At 41.5% G+C, this 17,167-nt stretch overlaps 2 protein-coding genes across 4 annotated transcripts; both read left to right on the top strand.

Moving 5' to 3' along the window:
• Positions 1-470: 470 nt before the first annotated feature.
• On the top strand, positions 471-9,604 carry gab3 (GRB2 associated binding protein 3). Of its 2 annotated transcripts, none has more exons than XM_075487181.1 (11): positions 471-561; positions 693-899; positions 2,901-3,201; positions 5,130-5,286; positions 5,385-5,830; positions 6,004-6,053; positions 6,942-7,188; positions 7,483-7,573; positions 7,803-7,893; positions 8,692-8,811; positions 9,026-9,604. In XM_075487181.1, exons 2-11 carry the CDS (start codon positions 828-830, stop codon positions 9,143-9,145), a joined length of 1,695 nt encoding a protein of 564 aa, XP_075343296.1. In that variant the 5' UTR covers positions 471-561; positions 693-827; the 3' UTR covers positions 9,146-9,604. The 2 variants fall into 2 exon arrangements, with proteins under 2 accessions (XP_075343296.1, XP_075343297.1); XM_075487182.1 differs by having other exon boundaries at positions 9,029-9,603.
• An 890-nt stretch (positions 9,605-10,494) lies between these two features.
• LOC142402343 (APC membrane recruitment protein 1-like) lies at positions 10,495-16,577 on the top strand. 2 transcript variants are annotated; one of them, XM_075487965.1, is made up of 2 exons: positions 10,495-10,714; positions 11,954-16,577. In XM_075487965.1, the coding sequence occupies exon 2, from the start codon at positions 12,062-12,064 to the stop codon at positions 15,110-15,112; it is 3,051 nt and encodes a 1,016-aa protein (XP_075344080.1). In that variant the 5' UTR covers positions 10,495-10,714; positions 11,954-12,061; the 3' UTR covers positions 15,113-16,577. The 2 variants fall into 2 exon arrangements, with proteins under 2 accessions (XP_075344080.1, XP_075344079.1); XM_075487964.1 differs by having other exon boundaries at positions 10,495-10,954.
• Positions 16,578-17,167: the final 590 nt, after the last annotated feature.

The raw sequence follows: 17,167 nt of genomic DNA, 5'->3' as shown, positions 1-17,167 counted from the left end.
AAGCTAGCACCTTGGGATCATTCATGGAAAAGCTGCAAATTGAATGACCTTGTACAACATTTGAATCGCATCATAAGATGTCTTCCAAGTGGTCATCAGGGTAAGTTACACATTTGTTTACATTTAAAACCTGGAAAATGCACAAAGATTTTTTTTTGCAGCAGCAGCAGCATTAATCTAAGGAGTCTCTAAACAATGAAAAGTGCTCATTAAATGTTTGATGGTTATCCTACAGAATACAAAAATATTTCACGTTTGCAATTTGCTGAATTCACGGAATTAACCTTCAAGCTAAGCGTTGAGGGGAAAGTAAATGAAACAAACCACAGTTACCGTCAGTGTTATCTCACCAAGACGAGTCTGAAATCCCAATCTGACACAACCTTTTTATTTGATTTTTAAGCATCAAAAAGAGAAGCTGGGTAATGTTCTGATCAGTCTAAACCACTTCTTATTTCTGTAGAGCTCAGAAACCACACTGGATGAAACCTAGAAACTGTGCAACATTTCAACAACAGATACACCCTACAGCAGTAGGTGCCACATCATTTCACGTTGCCGGTCAGTGAGTCCCAAAATCTCTTAAACCACATTATGTGTAGAATTCATCGCTTCATTAACTTCCCTTCAGACAACTGCTCCATCCACTAAATACATAATTCTCTTTCTGTCTCTCCCCCGCTCTGTGTCAGTGCGATCAGTTGCTTTACTTCCTCCTTTTGGAGTGGCTGAGCTGAATACCAGAACACAGGATATGCTGCACAGTGCACAGTTTCACAGCAGCAGGAACAGCAGCAGCCGTGAGGACGACACGCTCTGCAGTCAAGATGAGTGCTGGGGATGTGGTCTGCACCGGCTGGCTCATTAAATCCCCTCCGGAGAAAAAACTAAAGAGATTTGTGAGTAGGGGCGCACGTCGGACACTTGTCTTTGTCCTCTGTTAGGAGGTGGAATACAACGCTGTGCTGCTTAGCCTTGTGCTTTTTGTGTGTGGTCATGATGTGGAATGGGGATTTAGAGACATACTGACTTGTATATGTTTTTTTTAAAAACTGAGTCTCATTTCAGTCTTTCAGTCTTCATATCGTGTTCCTCATTTGGAGGCAGGCACTTTGAAATCACAACAACAACGTGATATATAGTAATGACTAGAAATGACTAATTGTAGTAGGACTCGTACACGACTCTTGTAGCATATATACATAAATTTGCTTACTTGAACTGCATCCAGTTCTCACTGTTTTGCGGTTGTTGGGGTCATGTGATAATGTTAGGCTGCTTTGTGTGTTTGTGTTTGAGCGATGAGTGTATGGATTGTGAAACATGGGAAGTAATGTTAGCGGCAGTCAGACACTTAAGCGACAACAGAAAAAGTCCAGCTTTATGATGGCTGTGTGCACTTCCTCTGTACGACTGAAGGAGGTTGAGGGCCATTTGTCAACAGCAGTGCAAGGAAAGGGTGTATATGTGTGGGCTGATGGGATTAGGGGTTGGGGCTGGAAATAGAAACTTATTCTAGCATGCTACGCAAATCTTACTGATGATATTTTTTCTCAGACAATTTGAAACACAGGCTGTTTGCCTCTTTTAAATGTCAGGCACTGACATCTGACGGTATGGAAATTTTAATCATCTTGGTCAAGATAAGCTTTGTGTATGATGCCCTGACGCTATCAAAGAAAATGTTACCGTGATGGTGCTCATGACCTATAAACCTTACCTTTAAAAAGTAAAAAAACACGGTGATTAAAAACCGAATAGGCATTCAGCATCTCCAAGCCTGCTTTGTTGATACCCGTGAGATTCATCAGAGGAGAATTGTAACCCGTACACGAGACATTGTGACCCATTAGTGGATGAATTATTTCTGGAAATGTATAAATGGGCCAGTTAAAAATGGCTCAGCTGTCACCTCTGCTGACAGCATGTTATCATTTGACCGAAGTTGACTTCGGTCACATGATGGAAGAAAAGCAGTCGGCTTTTAATAAGACTGACCATAAGACATGGTTGAAAGGTCTCTAAAAACCTTTGACATGTTCTTAAGTCATCAATAGATCTGAGTCAGCAGTTAATATGGCAAAAAGCTCAGACATTCACTGTTTTTGTTTTTGTTTTTTTCCGAACGCAAACTATGGAACAAGCCCCGAGAGCTCAAACTTTGCATATTGTGGATCCCGTTGCCATCTGTAGTTACGGTTTCCTCTTAAACCCGACGGTGTTATTGGTAGTAAGTGTGGTGAGTCGAACCATTTCCTGCTAAGAACACATGAATTACCGACTAACTTGTGCAGGAGCAGATCACCAGAAAGAAAAACACATTTTCACACCATGAGAAGATCAAGAGAGGCTCCTCCCCAGCATTTCACACAAAGCCACAAAACCAAATGTGAAATGATAATAAGGTTGCGTTAAGCTCTGCTCAATAATACTAAAATTATTGCTAAGTATTGCTATTTTAATCATGGCACTCTTGATGCGTTGAGGCCTCTGAGCTATAAATTTCTTTCAGCACAGTGTCTGCATAAGGTTTTCTGTAAGTTTTAATTATAAAGTCAGTGGCCAGAAGCCGTATAAATACTGTTTCGTTGTGTTAAACATTTTCTGCTAAATACAGTGAACTTCCTCTTCTCTATACTTCTGGGAAACTGGAGTCAAGGTTCCGCTTACTGACCAAAACAAAAGCAAAACAACTGCGTATGAAGTGCTAAAAGTGAACTGGTTGAAGGTGGAGCTGTGATCAAATTTTCATGCCTGGTTATGACTAATGGAATGGTGGCGGTTAGGGGAAAGAGAGCCGCTTCAATTATTCAGCATTTTCAGTGCAGTGACATGATGTCAGTTTGACTTGTGAATCCGTGAACGAGGTGAGCTAAACTTTTTCGTCCTTTCACCTGCAGGCGTGGCGGAAACGCTGGTTTGTGCTCCGAAGAGGTCGCATGAGCGGAAATCCAGATGTGCTGGAATACTACCAAAGCAAGAATTCCAAAAAGCCAATCCGCACCATTGACCTGACGGAGTGTGAGGTCGAGATGCTTCACGGACAACTCCGTATAAAGCGAGACTTTCATGGGAAGCACCTGTTTGTGGTGAAAACGTCATTTCGCATTTTTTACCTGGTGGCCAAAACCGAGGAGGAGATGAACAGCTGGATCAGTAGCATCAGTCAAATTTGCCATTTTGGGAGCCTGGAGGAGGCAGGTAGATACACAAATTTATCTATTTTCAGTTTGAAGTGTGGCTGCGTTAAAGCTGCACTCTAAAATACACCTGCTTGGTTGAAAAAACTGGCCCAAAAGAAGAGTCATTTGTCATTTGGCCTCAAACAGGAAGTGGCGAGCCGGGAGGCAAACTTTGAGTTTGTCGAACTATTTGTTTGGAGCTCTGCAGCTTTCAGTAGAAACACCAGAGGCGAGTTGGATTTTACGAACAAGACTGTGGTTACACCTCCTGGAAACGTGTCCAAAGTACATCTTTTACCGAGAAACTCAGAGAAGTTAAACCGCATCTGCGGTTGATCACTGAAAACGTATTTGTTTAAGCATTGTACCCGCTTTTTGCCACCGTTACACCAAAGTGTAGTCATTTCTTTCCTTTGTGATTGCTGCACCTCTCTAATAAGTTTAATCAAATTCAGCTGGATAGTTGTTGTGTCTTCTTGTTGAAAGGTGTGACAAATGGCACCGACCACAAGCCCCAAGTAGAGACTTATATCTGGATATGCACCAACATGTCATTCAGCTTGGATACGGCTCCCTGCTGCTTATTGTGGACTCGTTTTTTAACTTGAAATTTAACAACATTTAACACAAAATGGATGAAAAAGATTTGAAGACCTGATTGGTCAGTGCTGGTAGCTGGACCGTTGCGCCTCAGAAACTTTGTGTTATCTGAGAAGTCTAAAAAAAGACGCTTTTATTTCGGTTAAACAGGATGATTGAACTGCCAAACCCACTCACAATCACACATCATCAAATTGCGGTTGAAACCACATGTTGAAACTTCATCTGATCCTCTCTCCACAGCAGCAGCAACAACGAGTTGTTGTTTTTTTTTGCACCGTTTTGAAATTTTAATGTAAAAATTTATTTGAAAGCTGTTGAATATTTGTTTCCACTCAACTCTGGAGTGGAGAGAAACTCAGATGCATGGTTTAATAGCTGGAAGACAAAACGTTTTATCAGCAGTCCGAGTGTTATCTGTGTAAGGAAGATGTTTCCAGCAGTTAAAATGTTCTACAAGCTGCTTCCCATGCAACCGAACGCTGCTGCAGCAGCAGAGGAGATAACCGGGAAATTTGAAGCTGATTAATGATATTTCAGTTAGACTTCCAGTTAGATTTATCTTGAAGTCTTGCTTTTACTGCATTCAATTCTTTTTTTAGATTAACACTTGAATTAGTCATTTTATAATCTACTGTTAAGGTGATGCAGCTGTGCTGTTACATCTAATGAAAGCAAAATAAGGATTTTTTGTGAGGAGACTCGAAGACGCGTCTGTTAGAAAACTGTCATCTGCGTGAATGAGATAGAGCAACGGTACCAAGTGGCTGATATGCTATGACCCATGTGCACACAGAAAAACACACAGGGTGACCGTTGTTATGTTAAATTCTACGCCACATGACAAACACAGACTGTTTCTTTAGTTTATTTTGACGTTCAGGTTTGACGAAAGGCTTTTTTTTTTGAGAATTTAGGACAGCAGCAGCAGATGCTCCCTGCAGATCTCAGGAGTTCTGTGAGACATCACTTTATAACTTTGCAAAGAATCTAAAAGGTTGTTCTGTACCCACAAGAGAACACAAACATCTATTAAGGTTAGCAAATGTTTCCTGAGAACATGCAAAGACTTTGGGTTTAGTTTTCTTTTTGCAACACATGGCTCTGCAGGGACGGCCTTGACTCGAAGGCCTTGAGTGAAATGGAATGAAACAAATTTCTGAAAGAGAGCCAAACTGACAAAAAGAGAGAGAATATGTAAACGAAAGAAGGAATTGGGATACATGTGTGTCTGCTTTCAGTGTCCCTTCAAAGAAAACATGATTGTTTGTGTGGCTTGCACACTTAACCTCTGGTGTTGGCATTTCATAAACGTTCTCTGTGTTTCTCCCTGCTTGTGCTCATCAGAGAGCTCAGAAGAAGGCTTTCCTCTCAGTCCCACCTCCATTCAGCCATCACCCGATGAATCTGACCGAGTTTCTGTAGCAAGCCAGCCAGATTCCACTTATCCACAGGACTACCTCTTCCTCTCACAGTGTGAGACGGGTAGTGTAAGCACGAGCAGGTATGCACAACCTGTAAAACCTTTTTCTCAAATTGAAATGATAACAGTAGTTCCTGTTTAACAAAAACACTGTTTTCTTTTTTTTCCCAAATCTGTAGACGGGATAGCTTCTCAACCTCTGACATTTCTCTGGAGCAGAAGTCATCAGACGATGCTGTCAAGGACATATGCGCTGAATCCTCCCCATCCTCCTTATCTCACGCCAGCCACAGTCCGTCTCTTTTCCCCCATGGAATGTTGACCAATCCCCCCTTCAGCGCTCCATGCACCTTCTCAGTTTTACCATCGTCCTCTTCCTCTCCACTACTACGCTGTGCCACGAATGTCTTCCAGTTTGACAGAACTTATTCTTCCTCCTCGTTTGACACAATGGGCGATTTACAAACACCTCCTCCACTGCCACCCAAGCCAAATCAGCTGTCAGAGCAGCTAAGTAATGGAGGAGCTCACAAGTCGAGAGCAATGAATGCACAACATTTCTCAGCCAGTGCTCCGATATTTCCACGGAGGACCTCTTTGTCGGCCTTGGACCATTTCAGAATGGGTAAATATTCAATATGAGCATCCCCACAGCTTGTAATGTACAGCTGCTGGGAAAGCTCCACCCATCAAAATGAAACATGCACCTTGTGTTTATGTTAGAAGACTGCATATGGATTTATATCTACACCAGCTGAAGTTTTTAATGTGTTTTTTTTAATCTTCTTATTTTTGTAGGCAGTGCCGATTGCAGATTGGTGACGAACAGGAGGCAAAGTGTTAATTTGGTAAGAGGAGACAGACACTGCACTCTATCCTTAAAACAAACCAGTAGCTTGAACAAGTTTTGGATTCAGCACAATGCCTGGCTTTGTCCAACTGTGATAAAATCTTCCAGTAATCACATTTAAAGTTTATTATATAGCACTGTAGATGCTTCCTGGAGCTACAGACGCTTATTGTAGCTAAAAAGGCCATGTGCCCAGCCAAGAAGTGTGTGTGTGTGTGTGTGTGTGTGAAATCACAAACTGTTATCTGGAGAGAGCCAGACTCGCTGTACCCCTCTGATTTCAGTATTTGGACTAAACTAAGCTAAGCAGTGACTTGTTGTAGCTTCACAGCCAACAGACGGGTGGAAAGCCGATTACTGTATTTTCTCAAATGTTGGCTGTTACTTGACAGTTACTGTGGGATTAGGTTACGAGTTACAAGGTATCCAAAGTGTGCCCTATTTATTGCCTGTTTTATTCTAAATGGGAAATTAATTTCCATTTGGAAACTAGTGTCTGCAGACGGAACACTTAAATGTGATGTCAAGTATGGTCATTTTATCATAGACTTACAGTCTATAGCCTACACATTGGGCTTCATTTTGCAATCACAAATGTAGCCTCCTGCAGGTCATTAGATGGGATGTGGGTTTAAGGAACCTCTTCATTGGCTTCATTTTAAAAACCTGGAGCCTCTGTACATGTTTTATATACAGTCAGTGGGGTTACAGCTTTAGTGCCCCCAAATGATAGCCCATTTTTGCAATAAATAAAATGATGAGGTCAAAATAAATTGAAAGATTAGCATGTTAAAGGGATTTGCATGGTGACCTTAGCAAATAATCTATTTCTCCTTTGCACTGTGGTGCACCTGTCTGATGTCATGATGCTTTGCCCTTTTTGCAGCCTTGTTTGAATACCACACAAAGTCAAAGCTACCAGGATGAGTCATACGTGTCCATGGCTTCTCCCTCTCCCTCGCTTACAACTGTCGAATGTGATGGTTACATTCCCATGAGCCCCAGGACATTCAGCTTCCTCGGTTCAAACAACAGTGTTGAGTCTTCCTCGTCTTTCAGCCCACTAATGTGTCAACCTGGAGATGTTGCACCGCCTCCAATTCACAGGCACCTCAAACCTCGCTTGAGAAGAGGTGAGTCATACCAGGCCTAACTGGGTCATGTCAAATGTGGTAAACCTGAGCTCTAGTTTCATGTTTGGTTTGAGGCTATCAATTTTTTTTTCAGAGAGCATGTGGCATATGAGCTGTAAATAGGATGTAAATAACTTATGTATGTAGGCCTACAATTCATACAAGTGAAGAAAATGAATTGGAAATGCCAGAACAACATTTGCATAGTTTTGGATCTTTGCTGTCGTTGAACTGGTCTTTCTGTGCTCAGTTGCTGAATCAAGGCCAATAACTTTAACCCTTCTCGACTCATAGCTCGACCCCCACCCCTTGACTTGCGAGGCCTTTCTACAATTACAGAATGTCCCACCCATCTTCCTGTGAGCAGAGCATTGACGGAGTCATGGTGAGAAGAAACCAGTACCCTAAATGTTTTTTAAAAGACATAACAGAATAACTTAACCGCGGAATTAAATTACAATCAGTGCTCCTTGTTTTTTTGTTTTTTTTATGACCATGTAGACTTGATCTTTAAAGAAAGCTCCCTCTAGAGATGTTCTCCTACACAGTGTATTAAAATCTATTTGTATTATATTAATTAAGTTCCTTTATTTTTATGTGTTGTATAATTGCAGCTTTGCAGTGACCCCCATACCTCTTCCTCTTGTCAGAGGACTTGAGAGTGGTGACAGTTCAAGAGACGAAGTGCCAAACTACTCTGCACTGGTAAAATCTGGATTTATGTTTTTATGCAGTGTACAGACTGACTCAATTTATACTCTTATCTTTCTTAGTATTACTGACTAGAAGCGGCCTTTTGGTGTGCACCTTATCTGACTGTTGGGCCAGAAGAAGAAGTTGCATTTCATTTTGAAACTATAAAGGAAATATTTTGCAATGAATAAGAAAGTTGTGGAGGATGGTGTCACTCTGTAATTCTAAGTGACATTATAAATGTATTGTCTTTGCACTTTCAGTATTCTACCAGTTTAAAGGTATTAATATCCATCTGTTTGCAGAAATCACTGAATGTCGGCAAAAAAATGTTTGTTAAAAAAAAACACTCGTCGGGTTTCATGACCACGCATGAGAAAGTAAAAATGTGTTGAAAGTCTCATACTTCTAAGACATGTGCAAAGAACTGACAATGAATTTCTTTCATCACCTCCTGGTAGTTACATATTTATGAGTCTGATATTTTGCTTCATTTTTCTGGATTCTCTTCAGTTACATAATACTTAATTTATCCCATAAATATATTCGATTTCCGCAGTATAGATAATCATAAGGGAAACAAATAATAATAATTATAAAGAGACACTGTGTAGGGTTGTTGTTTTAGGCAGTAATTGCCTCCTGTACTGGCTCTTATTGCAGTGGAGCTGCAATTGTTGTCCATTATTTTTAACAGTTTATGCAATATGCACAATCAGCTCCATGGGCTTCAGAGCTAGAATACTATGTATCCCTAAAATCACTGTGGTAATAAACAGACCTATCCTCGTCTATATTTTTGATGGACAGGATTCAAGACAATCGTTCTGTATCGCTTTTGATGGAACAGTTCAAAGCTGCGCGAGACGCTCAAACCTCGACTATTTGTCACTGGATTTCAACTCTGCATCCCCCTCCCCTGTGCAAAAGGTATACTTTGGAAGACAAATGACAGAAATGCATTGATTGGTATGATCAGATTGTCCACAGTGCACTTGGGAGCATTAGTTGTTTTAGAGCATTGAGTGCAAAGCCTTTGTTTGTTTAAGGAGTAAAAGCAGACTCACATTAATTTTAAAAATAATTTTGAAAATCTCAGCTCGCCCTTATCATCATCTCCTCCTCTTTGCCTCTCTATGTCCAGCAGAAGCCATTTCTGTCCGATGAATACAAAGTGGACTATGTGCAAGTGGATGAAAAGAAGACTCAGGCCCTTCTAAACACCAAAATGGAGTGGTCAGATGTCCGGCAGTCAAAGACATGAATGAAACATGTATAATGACACAATCATGAACACTTGATTTCAAGAAGACCAACAATAAAACCAGCAAGATGGACATATATGAAGAGGACCAAAAACAACCATAAAAGCACTTTGATAAACAGCTTTTAAATGAAAAAGACAAATAAAAAGCTGTTTGCTCTTTTTTCATAGAGGAAACACAAAACTGCACTGTTAAAACAAAGTGAACTGTGTGGAGCTGAAATGTAAATACAACCTGATCATGTATTGTTCACTGTGATTTCTTTTCTCACTGTAGCATAATGTTCAACCAAATTTTGCAAAGAAAAGGAAAAAAAATCTGTAAATGTATGTATAAAAAAATGCTAAGCTGGGATAGGCTCCAGCCCCCCGTGACACTGAATTGAATGGATGGATGGATGAATGGATGGATATAAAATACTATGTAAAACTCTTGAGTCGGATTATTTGAGTCTCACAATGAGCATAAACTGAAAGCATTCCCAACAACTCATGCAGCATTCTTCGAGTGTTTGCACACGTTCCTGTTAAACATACAAATATTCAGGCAAAGACTGCCTTCTTTCACCTTCGTAATATTGCAAAAATTAAGAATATCCTGTCTCAGAGTCATGAAGAAAAACTAGTGCATGCATTTGTTACTTAAAGATTGGACCACTTGTTATTATAAAAGCCTTCAGCTGATCCAAAATGCTGCAGCCAGAGTTCTGAGGAGAACTAACAGGAATTTAGCTTCTCTTCTCTTGGCTCCCCGTTATATTCAGAATAGAATTCATAATTATTCTCCTCACATATAAAGCTCTTAATGACCAAGCTCCATCATATCTTAATACTTGCTGTCTTCTCTATCCTGTCTTCTCAACCCCCAGCTGGTCGAGGTAAATGGCCGCCCTCCTGAGTGTGGTTCTTCCTGTTTAAAGGGAGTTTTTTCCTCCCACTGTCTCCTGGTGCATGCTCAGGATGGTCCAAGATGATCCAATATATTGGTTTCATTAGCTGGGCAACGTCTATAATGTCTGTATTACAATTCAATTCAATTCAATTCAGTTTATTTATATAGCACGTCATCTCGAGGCACGTAAATTTATTACAATGAATTGGATTGTGATTGGCTTGAATTGGACTGTATCTTTGAAGTACCCTCAGATTAGGTTTTGTTGTGCTTTGGCGCTATATCAATAAAACCGAATTGAACTGAGTTCGCTGCTAATAAATATAATAAAATGATTGTGGGCTTACATTTTATTTAGGATGAAAACAAGTCTCTCCCCCCCCCCCCTCAATTCTGTTTCTCGTGTGTCATGCGTAACTGTTACACACGTGTTGCGTCACTAACGTGCGCCGAAGAGAGCCAGGAGAGGAGATTTAGGAAAATTACCTAAGAAATCGGGAGAGGAAGTCATCATCTTGGATTCAAACACTAGGGCTTTATTGTGATCATGAGAAGAGAGATAAACATGCGAAGTTAAACCAGGCACCGTGACCGGTGTGCTCGCGTGCATTTTTAAAAGCGCGTGCACCTTCAGCAGCTGTCAGACTCACATTGTAGCCTGAAAAATGGACACACTGGTAAGTGTGGTTACCGTTGCTAGCAAGCACCACAGTTAGCTAACGGCAGCTGGGAACAAATGAACCCGTATCTGGATGAAGCTGCTCCGCGGCCTGGGACCGCAAACCTTAGTTAAACCTTAGTTAAACCTTAGTTAAACCTTAGTCAGCGCTCTCAGAAAGCATGCACAGAGAAAACTCCTTCCCCAACTCGACTAAAAACACCTAAAGATAAGCGCGGCCACAACTTGGCAGCAGTTGGTAAGTTTGTTTGTTCCGTCTGCTGTTGTAAACTGGGTTTAGTTTTAGATGGAAACTGCAGTCTTTGTGAGAATAGTCACAGTTACCTTTTTTTTTTTTTTTCGCTCCTCGATAAAAAAGTTTGACCTGCCTGGCTTCCACCGCAGATCTCTACTGAGGCAGCGCTATTGTTATACAGCTGGAACATAAACCTGTTGCTTTATCACCTGCTCTGCCCCACAAACATCACCTTATACATTTGAGGTTTATTTTTATCGAACATAAATCATAGCTCTTTTTAGCTCGGCCTGCAACCTTAGATATCATTAATGCAAGCTATCTTATCTCAGGGCATTTTGCATTGCAAAACCACCATTTCCAATGAAAACGCAGATATTTGAGCCACAGATGATATGTTTTATAGATATATATAGATATATGTATGTAGAAAATTACTTATTGTTCATTTGTTCAGAAGTTTTATGTTCTTGTAAGCTGTTTATGTGTGATTTTAAGGAGTCTAATATCCATAAAAATAAAAGGAGGATATAAATACACAAAATCTGACGTATCAGATTGTAGAGTGAAGTCAATACAATGAAAACGCTTCTGAATTAAAGCATTCGGAGTCAGACTTGGCCCTTACCGTCCACATCCTGTGTACCTCAGACTGAGTAAGTACTTTATGATGTGATCGAGCCATGCAAATGTTTTTATGGAGTCTCTAAGCAGCAGAAATGGCATCTGATCGTTTGAAGGTAACACATTCAAAATCTAGAAATGCAGTGTTCACAAAATCGTGTACAAAAAGAGGAAATGCATTGGTGAACAAAAACAGGATCGAGCAGAGAGTATTCCTAGGCATGCATGTAGAAAATGCTAATATGTAAATAATGAGATTGGAAAGCGTTAACATTGTAGATTGGACATTAGAAACGACCTCTTTTAGTTGCAAATAAGGTTAAAGTAGAGTTTGTTTCATAAAATTGTTATAACGTTGTCTAATTTCTTATTACACAGGGTTCATATCAGATGGAGGGAAAACTTTCCTGTCATACCATCAGCTGATTCTTAAACCTCAACTATTATGCCCAGCGCCAAACACTTGCTCTTTTAAATGCGGTAGCCATGGCTTCTCGCAAGGTAGACGAGCTGCCGGGTGACACCAAGGATTTCCCTGCAGGCGCAGATCAGCCTCTCCGACGTGGTCCTGATGTCATCACGGAGGAGCTTCATTCGGACCCGACGAATGCGGCGGTGAAAGCTCAAAAACCTGGAAAATTCAGGAGGACTGCCTTGACATTTTTCGGATTTCGAAAAAGTATCTGCATATTACCAAGTTACTTTGGCGGGAGGAGTAAAAATCAGAGAAAGTGGACCTCTAAGAAGGGAATGGGCAAAAGCAGGACGCATGATGGGCTAAGTAAGGTCGGTCATGACGACAGCCTGAGAGGTGGATGCGCCTCAGCTGGAGATTTTGAATACCGCAGCCAGAGGGATGCAGCTGGAGATCTCCACAGTAGCTGTCACAATGAATGTAGTCACGCTGCTGTTGACCATAAATCTCTGAGTCTCGGCCGGCAGAAAAAGGGTTTTAGGAGTCTTTTTCAGAGTTTTAAGAATCACAGAAGTCAGAGAAATGATGGACTGGATAAGTGCAATGAAATGACTGCAGTGTCCACTCCTCTCTGCAAGAAAGAGGTGCCTGTTGTCCAGGACAACACCGACCAGCCTGTCACAGATTGCCTGGGATCTGAAGCCGATGTGCCTGATTTTGCAGATGTTGTTTGTGATGTTTCCATTGGTCTTGAATGTAGGATTGCAGATGCAATGGCATTAGAGGACTGTGTGCAGAGAGAAAGACCAAAGTCCGAGCTGGATGATCAGCTAAAGGAAAGTCATGTAAAGGCTGTAGTTTGTGATGATCATGAGGACTCTGGAGGTTCCAGCGAGTCGCGTCTGAAACTTCAGGCAACATCCGAGCCTGTGTTGGTGTCTGAGACACCTGCTGGCTCATCTGATCAGCTGAATCTGATTTATGGAGACGTCGCATCGTTAAAAAGCTTCGACTCGCTCACTGGCTGTGGGGACATCATAGCAGATCAAGAGGACGACAGCGTCACAGAGAGCACCGTTTCTGCAGAGAGGAGCAGGAATGGAGGAAAGAGGGCCTCCTGTTATCTTACTTATCAGGGTGGTGGGGAAGAAATGGCTTCACCGGAGGATTTAGATGAAACGTGTCTTCGGGATTTCTTGGGGAACAATGCGTCAGAGGAAATCTGTTGTAATTGCGATGCCGACCAGATGGACATGACTGCTGAGCTGTCAAGTTCTCACAATATGGACTTACTAAACAGCAGCAGTGGGCAGCAGGCCGGTGGCGTGGACTCTTCCTCAATTGCTGATGTTGTAACACCTCAAAGTGAGCATCAAGAGTCCGTTCCAAATAGCGATGAGGGCTACTACGATTCAACAACGCCCGGGCCAGAGGAAGGGCAAGAGAAAAGTGAGCGGTTAAGGACGGGCAGATTACCCAGGGACAGTTACAGCGGCGATGCCCTCTATGAACTTTTTGCTCCTGATGAGAGCCTCATCAGCCCTCATTATGAAAACAAATCACAACTTCCCAGTTCAAAACAGAGCGACTATTTAACCGAGCCAGTCAATGCGACAGATCCTGCCTTTGTTCCAGAAATGAGTCGCCTACAAATAAGCGCCCAATTGTACAATGATGATTTTCTCGAGATGCCGAGCACATGCAGCAAGTCTTCACAGTTGTCCCAGACTGAAAGTGGACTGAATAAAAACTGTAACTTGAATTCAAAACCGCAAGCATCAGTCAATGTGAATAATGCAGAAGCGGATATATACAGTGACGAGGAAAGTGTGCTCACCTCCGCTGAAAAAAGAAGAAAATCCACCAACGCAGACTGTGAGAAAATGCACAGCAGTTTGTCGTTTGGAAGCACGTCCGACCCAGACTTTGAAACCTTTTGTGAACGTAAAGAGGAGCACCTGGAAGAAAACAAACCTGTGGCTCTACCGTACAGAAACATCAACTCCCAGTCACCAGATAGCAACAGTTACGTGGACGATGGACAGACGGTCTGTTTCTCACAAGCACTTGTGGATTACACAAAACACACTCAAATGCTGGGCGACGATTTGGAGACGAACTCCGCCTTCACTCCAAATGTGGAGGCCTTACCTGCCATCGTCACATTCGATGTGGTCGACATGCATAACGAGGGCGAGTACGATGAGCAGATACACATGGAACTGGAGGAGGACATTTCGTCGCCTTATCAGGAATTTGAAGAAAGCTATCTACAAAAAGATGCATTTGCTGAATGTGATTATCAAATGTTAGAGCTGTACGAACAGAATCTGATCAGTAATACGTGGGCTGTTGCTAGTCTCCCACGGCACCTAGGCCTTACAGGAGTCAGCCCGCCCATGCCTAATCCATTGTCCCTAGACAGGAGAAGTAGGTCTTTGGACACTGAAAGCCTTGAGCTGACGATGCCTGACACAAACAGAGATAAGAGAGCTGCTACAGTTTCTTGTCCTCAAACTGAAAAGGAGTCTGAGAGAGACTCTAAACCATATTATAAAAAGAATGTAGTCATGTCTGCATCGGAGGTTGGAGACAGTAACGGCATTATGGCCTTATCATGGCAAACAAGGTCAGACATGGCTTTAAGCCTTCCTTTGACTGATGCAGAAATCACTGATAAGGTACAGAGTCTCAGTCAGACCCAAGTGAAGCACATGCTGTTCCCCTGCTCGTCCAGCCACGACTTTGTGAACGGTAAATCGCAGCATCTGTGCTCCAAAGCGTCAGACAGGTGTGAATTAGTTTCACAGAACACGGAACTTTACAGCAAACAGTGTCCCCTTTCTTTGCTGCCAGACCCCCGTTTACCTCATAGCACCTTTGTCTATTCTGGGATGATGGAGGAGGAATCGGATGTTATGGACGACAAGATGTTCCGTAAGTCTGCTGCTAATTTGCAATCCTATAATCAGAGCAGTAAAAGCAGACAGTCGGATGGAAAAGAAGGTGTAGCTCATGCTAGGAATCCTCTGAATGCAGCTGTGTCAAAAGATGAAAAGGCCAAAGCAGAACATCCAGGGATGCGGTGTGACCTGCAACAATCTTCCCGAGGCAACCTTTAACTGAGCGGCTCTCCGCCGCACAGCTCACATCGCATGCATTTGTGCCAGGAAGGGCTTTTTTTGTTCACCCAGAGGAGTGATTGTTGCTCATTTTTGCTTACACAATGATTGTTTTGAGAAGTCTTTCTTCACTGTGATAGAAAGGAAGTGGAATTGAATTTTGAATTTATTCTGACTCGTTGAGTTTGTAACATTACATCATGTTGCTTCTGGCACAACACTTTGAGGTCAGATTTTTCTGCCTTTGCACAGTACTAGTTACTTTGCACACCAGTTGGTTTAAAGTATTTAAGGGAATAGTTGTTTCTCCTGCAGTGAATATGCTCACAGTTTCATCTCATTAAGCTACCGGATTCTGTTAGAAAGTTTATACTCGTGAGGAGCCTTTTTATCCAGGTCTCAACTGTAATGACACACTTTTTTCCTGAGGTTACTCACTGGCCTGGTTTCCATTGTGCAGCCAAACGGGGCCAGCCGGACTCCGCCTGCCTTTGAACATATGAATGCTTTACGCTTTAAGTGTCGACTCATGTTTGCTTTTATACATTTTCGCAGCAACTCTTTGCTGTAGTTCCTGTGTAGCTCAATTCCACACCTGATTAGTTTTAGGTTCATAGAGAAGATTATGTCATTCCTGAATTTTCTTTTCTTTTGTAGAAGTCTCTTCACACTTTCATGGGGTCAGATTTGAAATGCATTAACCTGTTGCTATTATTTTTGGCTTAATTTTCAAATATTTAATCATTTTTAATCTTTCCCCCCCTTAACCTAGAACAAGATAAGCAGCTAATAGAAATAGTGGAGAAATAGTTCTCGCTTTTTTAATGTCAGCAGTCATTTAAATGACATACAGTAGCCAGGTTTCCAAGGCAAACTATTACATTTGTATGCCTCATTTCACATGCAGATCTCCTGTGTAAAAATGATTTGCATATAACACTAAAGATCCTGCTCAGTAGCAGTAAATGAGTAGATTGGTGTGCAGAATAAAGAAGCTAGAAGTACAGAATAGGTTTACTGTGTTTGCCTCTGGCCCATTTTTGTTTTCAGTCCCATTTATGTCCTAATAGCTTGACCACCTGTTCCTTCTGTACCTGAAGCAGTTTTGAATTTTACGCTCCAGAACTGCATCATTGTAAACGTGTTTATTGCACAAGTGGTTTTGCTTTTTGTTTGGATTTACATTCAATTGTCAAGATAAACTAGTATCATCACCTTCAGTCATTTTCTTGTGAAACACAATGTAGTTTTTTTTATTTTTTATATAGCATAATATTGGGGAAAAAATAAGTCATTTGTATTTATATTCTCAGCTATTTGTTACAAGTGTACAAAATGGTTGTTACAAACTGTCAATATTGTTTCTGACTTCTCTTTTATTGCTTTTTTTTAACTGAGTTACATGAATTTCTCTGTTTCGTCAGAGTAGAACACTGCCTTACACAAAAATAAACATGACAAGACATCCTGCTTTGCCATTTTCTATTTTTTGGCCACCTGCTCATTGTCGTGGGGAAACCTGAGGTTTTAAACCGGCCCGCATCAGTCCAACAGTCTGTTTAAAAGGCAGGGACATCTTGGGGAAATGAACAGATCGGAAAGCGTGTTAGAAAAGCACCGACAAGCTCACAGGAACATCTGAAAGTCCCTCTGTGGTTTGAATGCTGGTCTGTCTTAGTAGAAGTCGACATAAAGCAGTTGTGCTTCTCTTTCCCTTAGCGACCTATCTTGTGTATGCATTATGTGCTATTTACTTAACCTCTTAGAAAGGTATGACTGGTTCTTCAAATCAGGCTTTGCAGAAACTTTGCAATTTAATCAGTGCTATGAGATCAGTTTCAGCATATCATTAAACCTTTATTTATCTCCGTACCCCACCTCTAAAGAATTAAGTTGATCATTTATGGTTAAAAAGTGTGATGCACAAAATACATAAAGTGTTGTAACCCAGGAAGTTTTCTGCTGAGACGTTTCGTGTTATTTTCAGAGGGCAGCATGCACTCAGGTGTGAAATAATGTCATCCCTTCCAGCCACAGTCTGCATCGTGACATGGT

Source organism: Odontesthes bonariensis, chromosome 16 (assembly GCF_027942865.1).
Source record: "Odontesthes bonariensis isolate fOdoBon6 chromosome 16, fOdoBon6.hap1, whole genome shotgun sequence".
NCBI classification, from domain to species: domain Eukaryota; kingdom Metazoa; phylum Chordata; class Actinopteri; order Atheriniformes; family Atherinopsidae; genus Odontesthes; species Odontesthes bonariensis.
This window is presented reverse-complemented; position numbering and strand designations above follow the sequence as displayed.

Excerpts from the sequence above, each read along its gene's own strand:
- gab3 (XM_075487181.1), top strand. The coding sequence starts at position 828 with ATGAGTGCTGGGGATGTGGTCTGCACCGGCTGGCTCATTAAATCCCCT. Across the intron at positions 900-2,900 it reads AGAAAAAACTAAAGAGATTT|GCGTGGCGGAAACGCTGGTT; the intron begins GTGAGTAGGGGC and ends TTTCACCTGCAG. Across the intron at positions 5,831-6,003 it reads CTTGGACCATTTCAGAATGG|GCAGTGCCGATTGCAGATTG; the intron begins GTAAATATTCAA and ends TTATTTTTGTAG.
- LOC142402343 (XM_075487965.1), top strand. The coding sequence starts at position 12,062 with ATGGCTTCTCGCAAGGTAGACGAGCTGCCGGGTGACACCAAGGATTTC.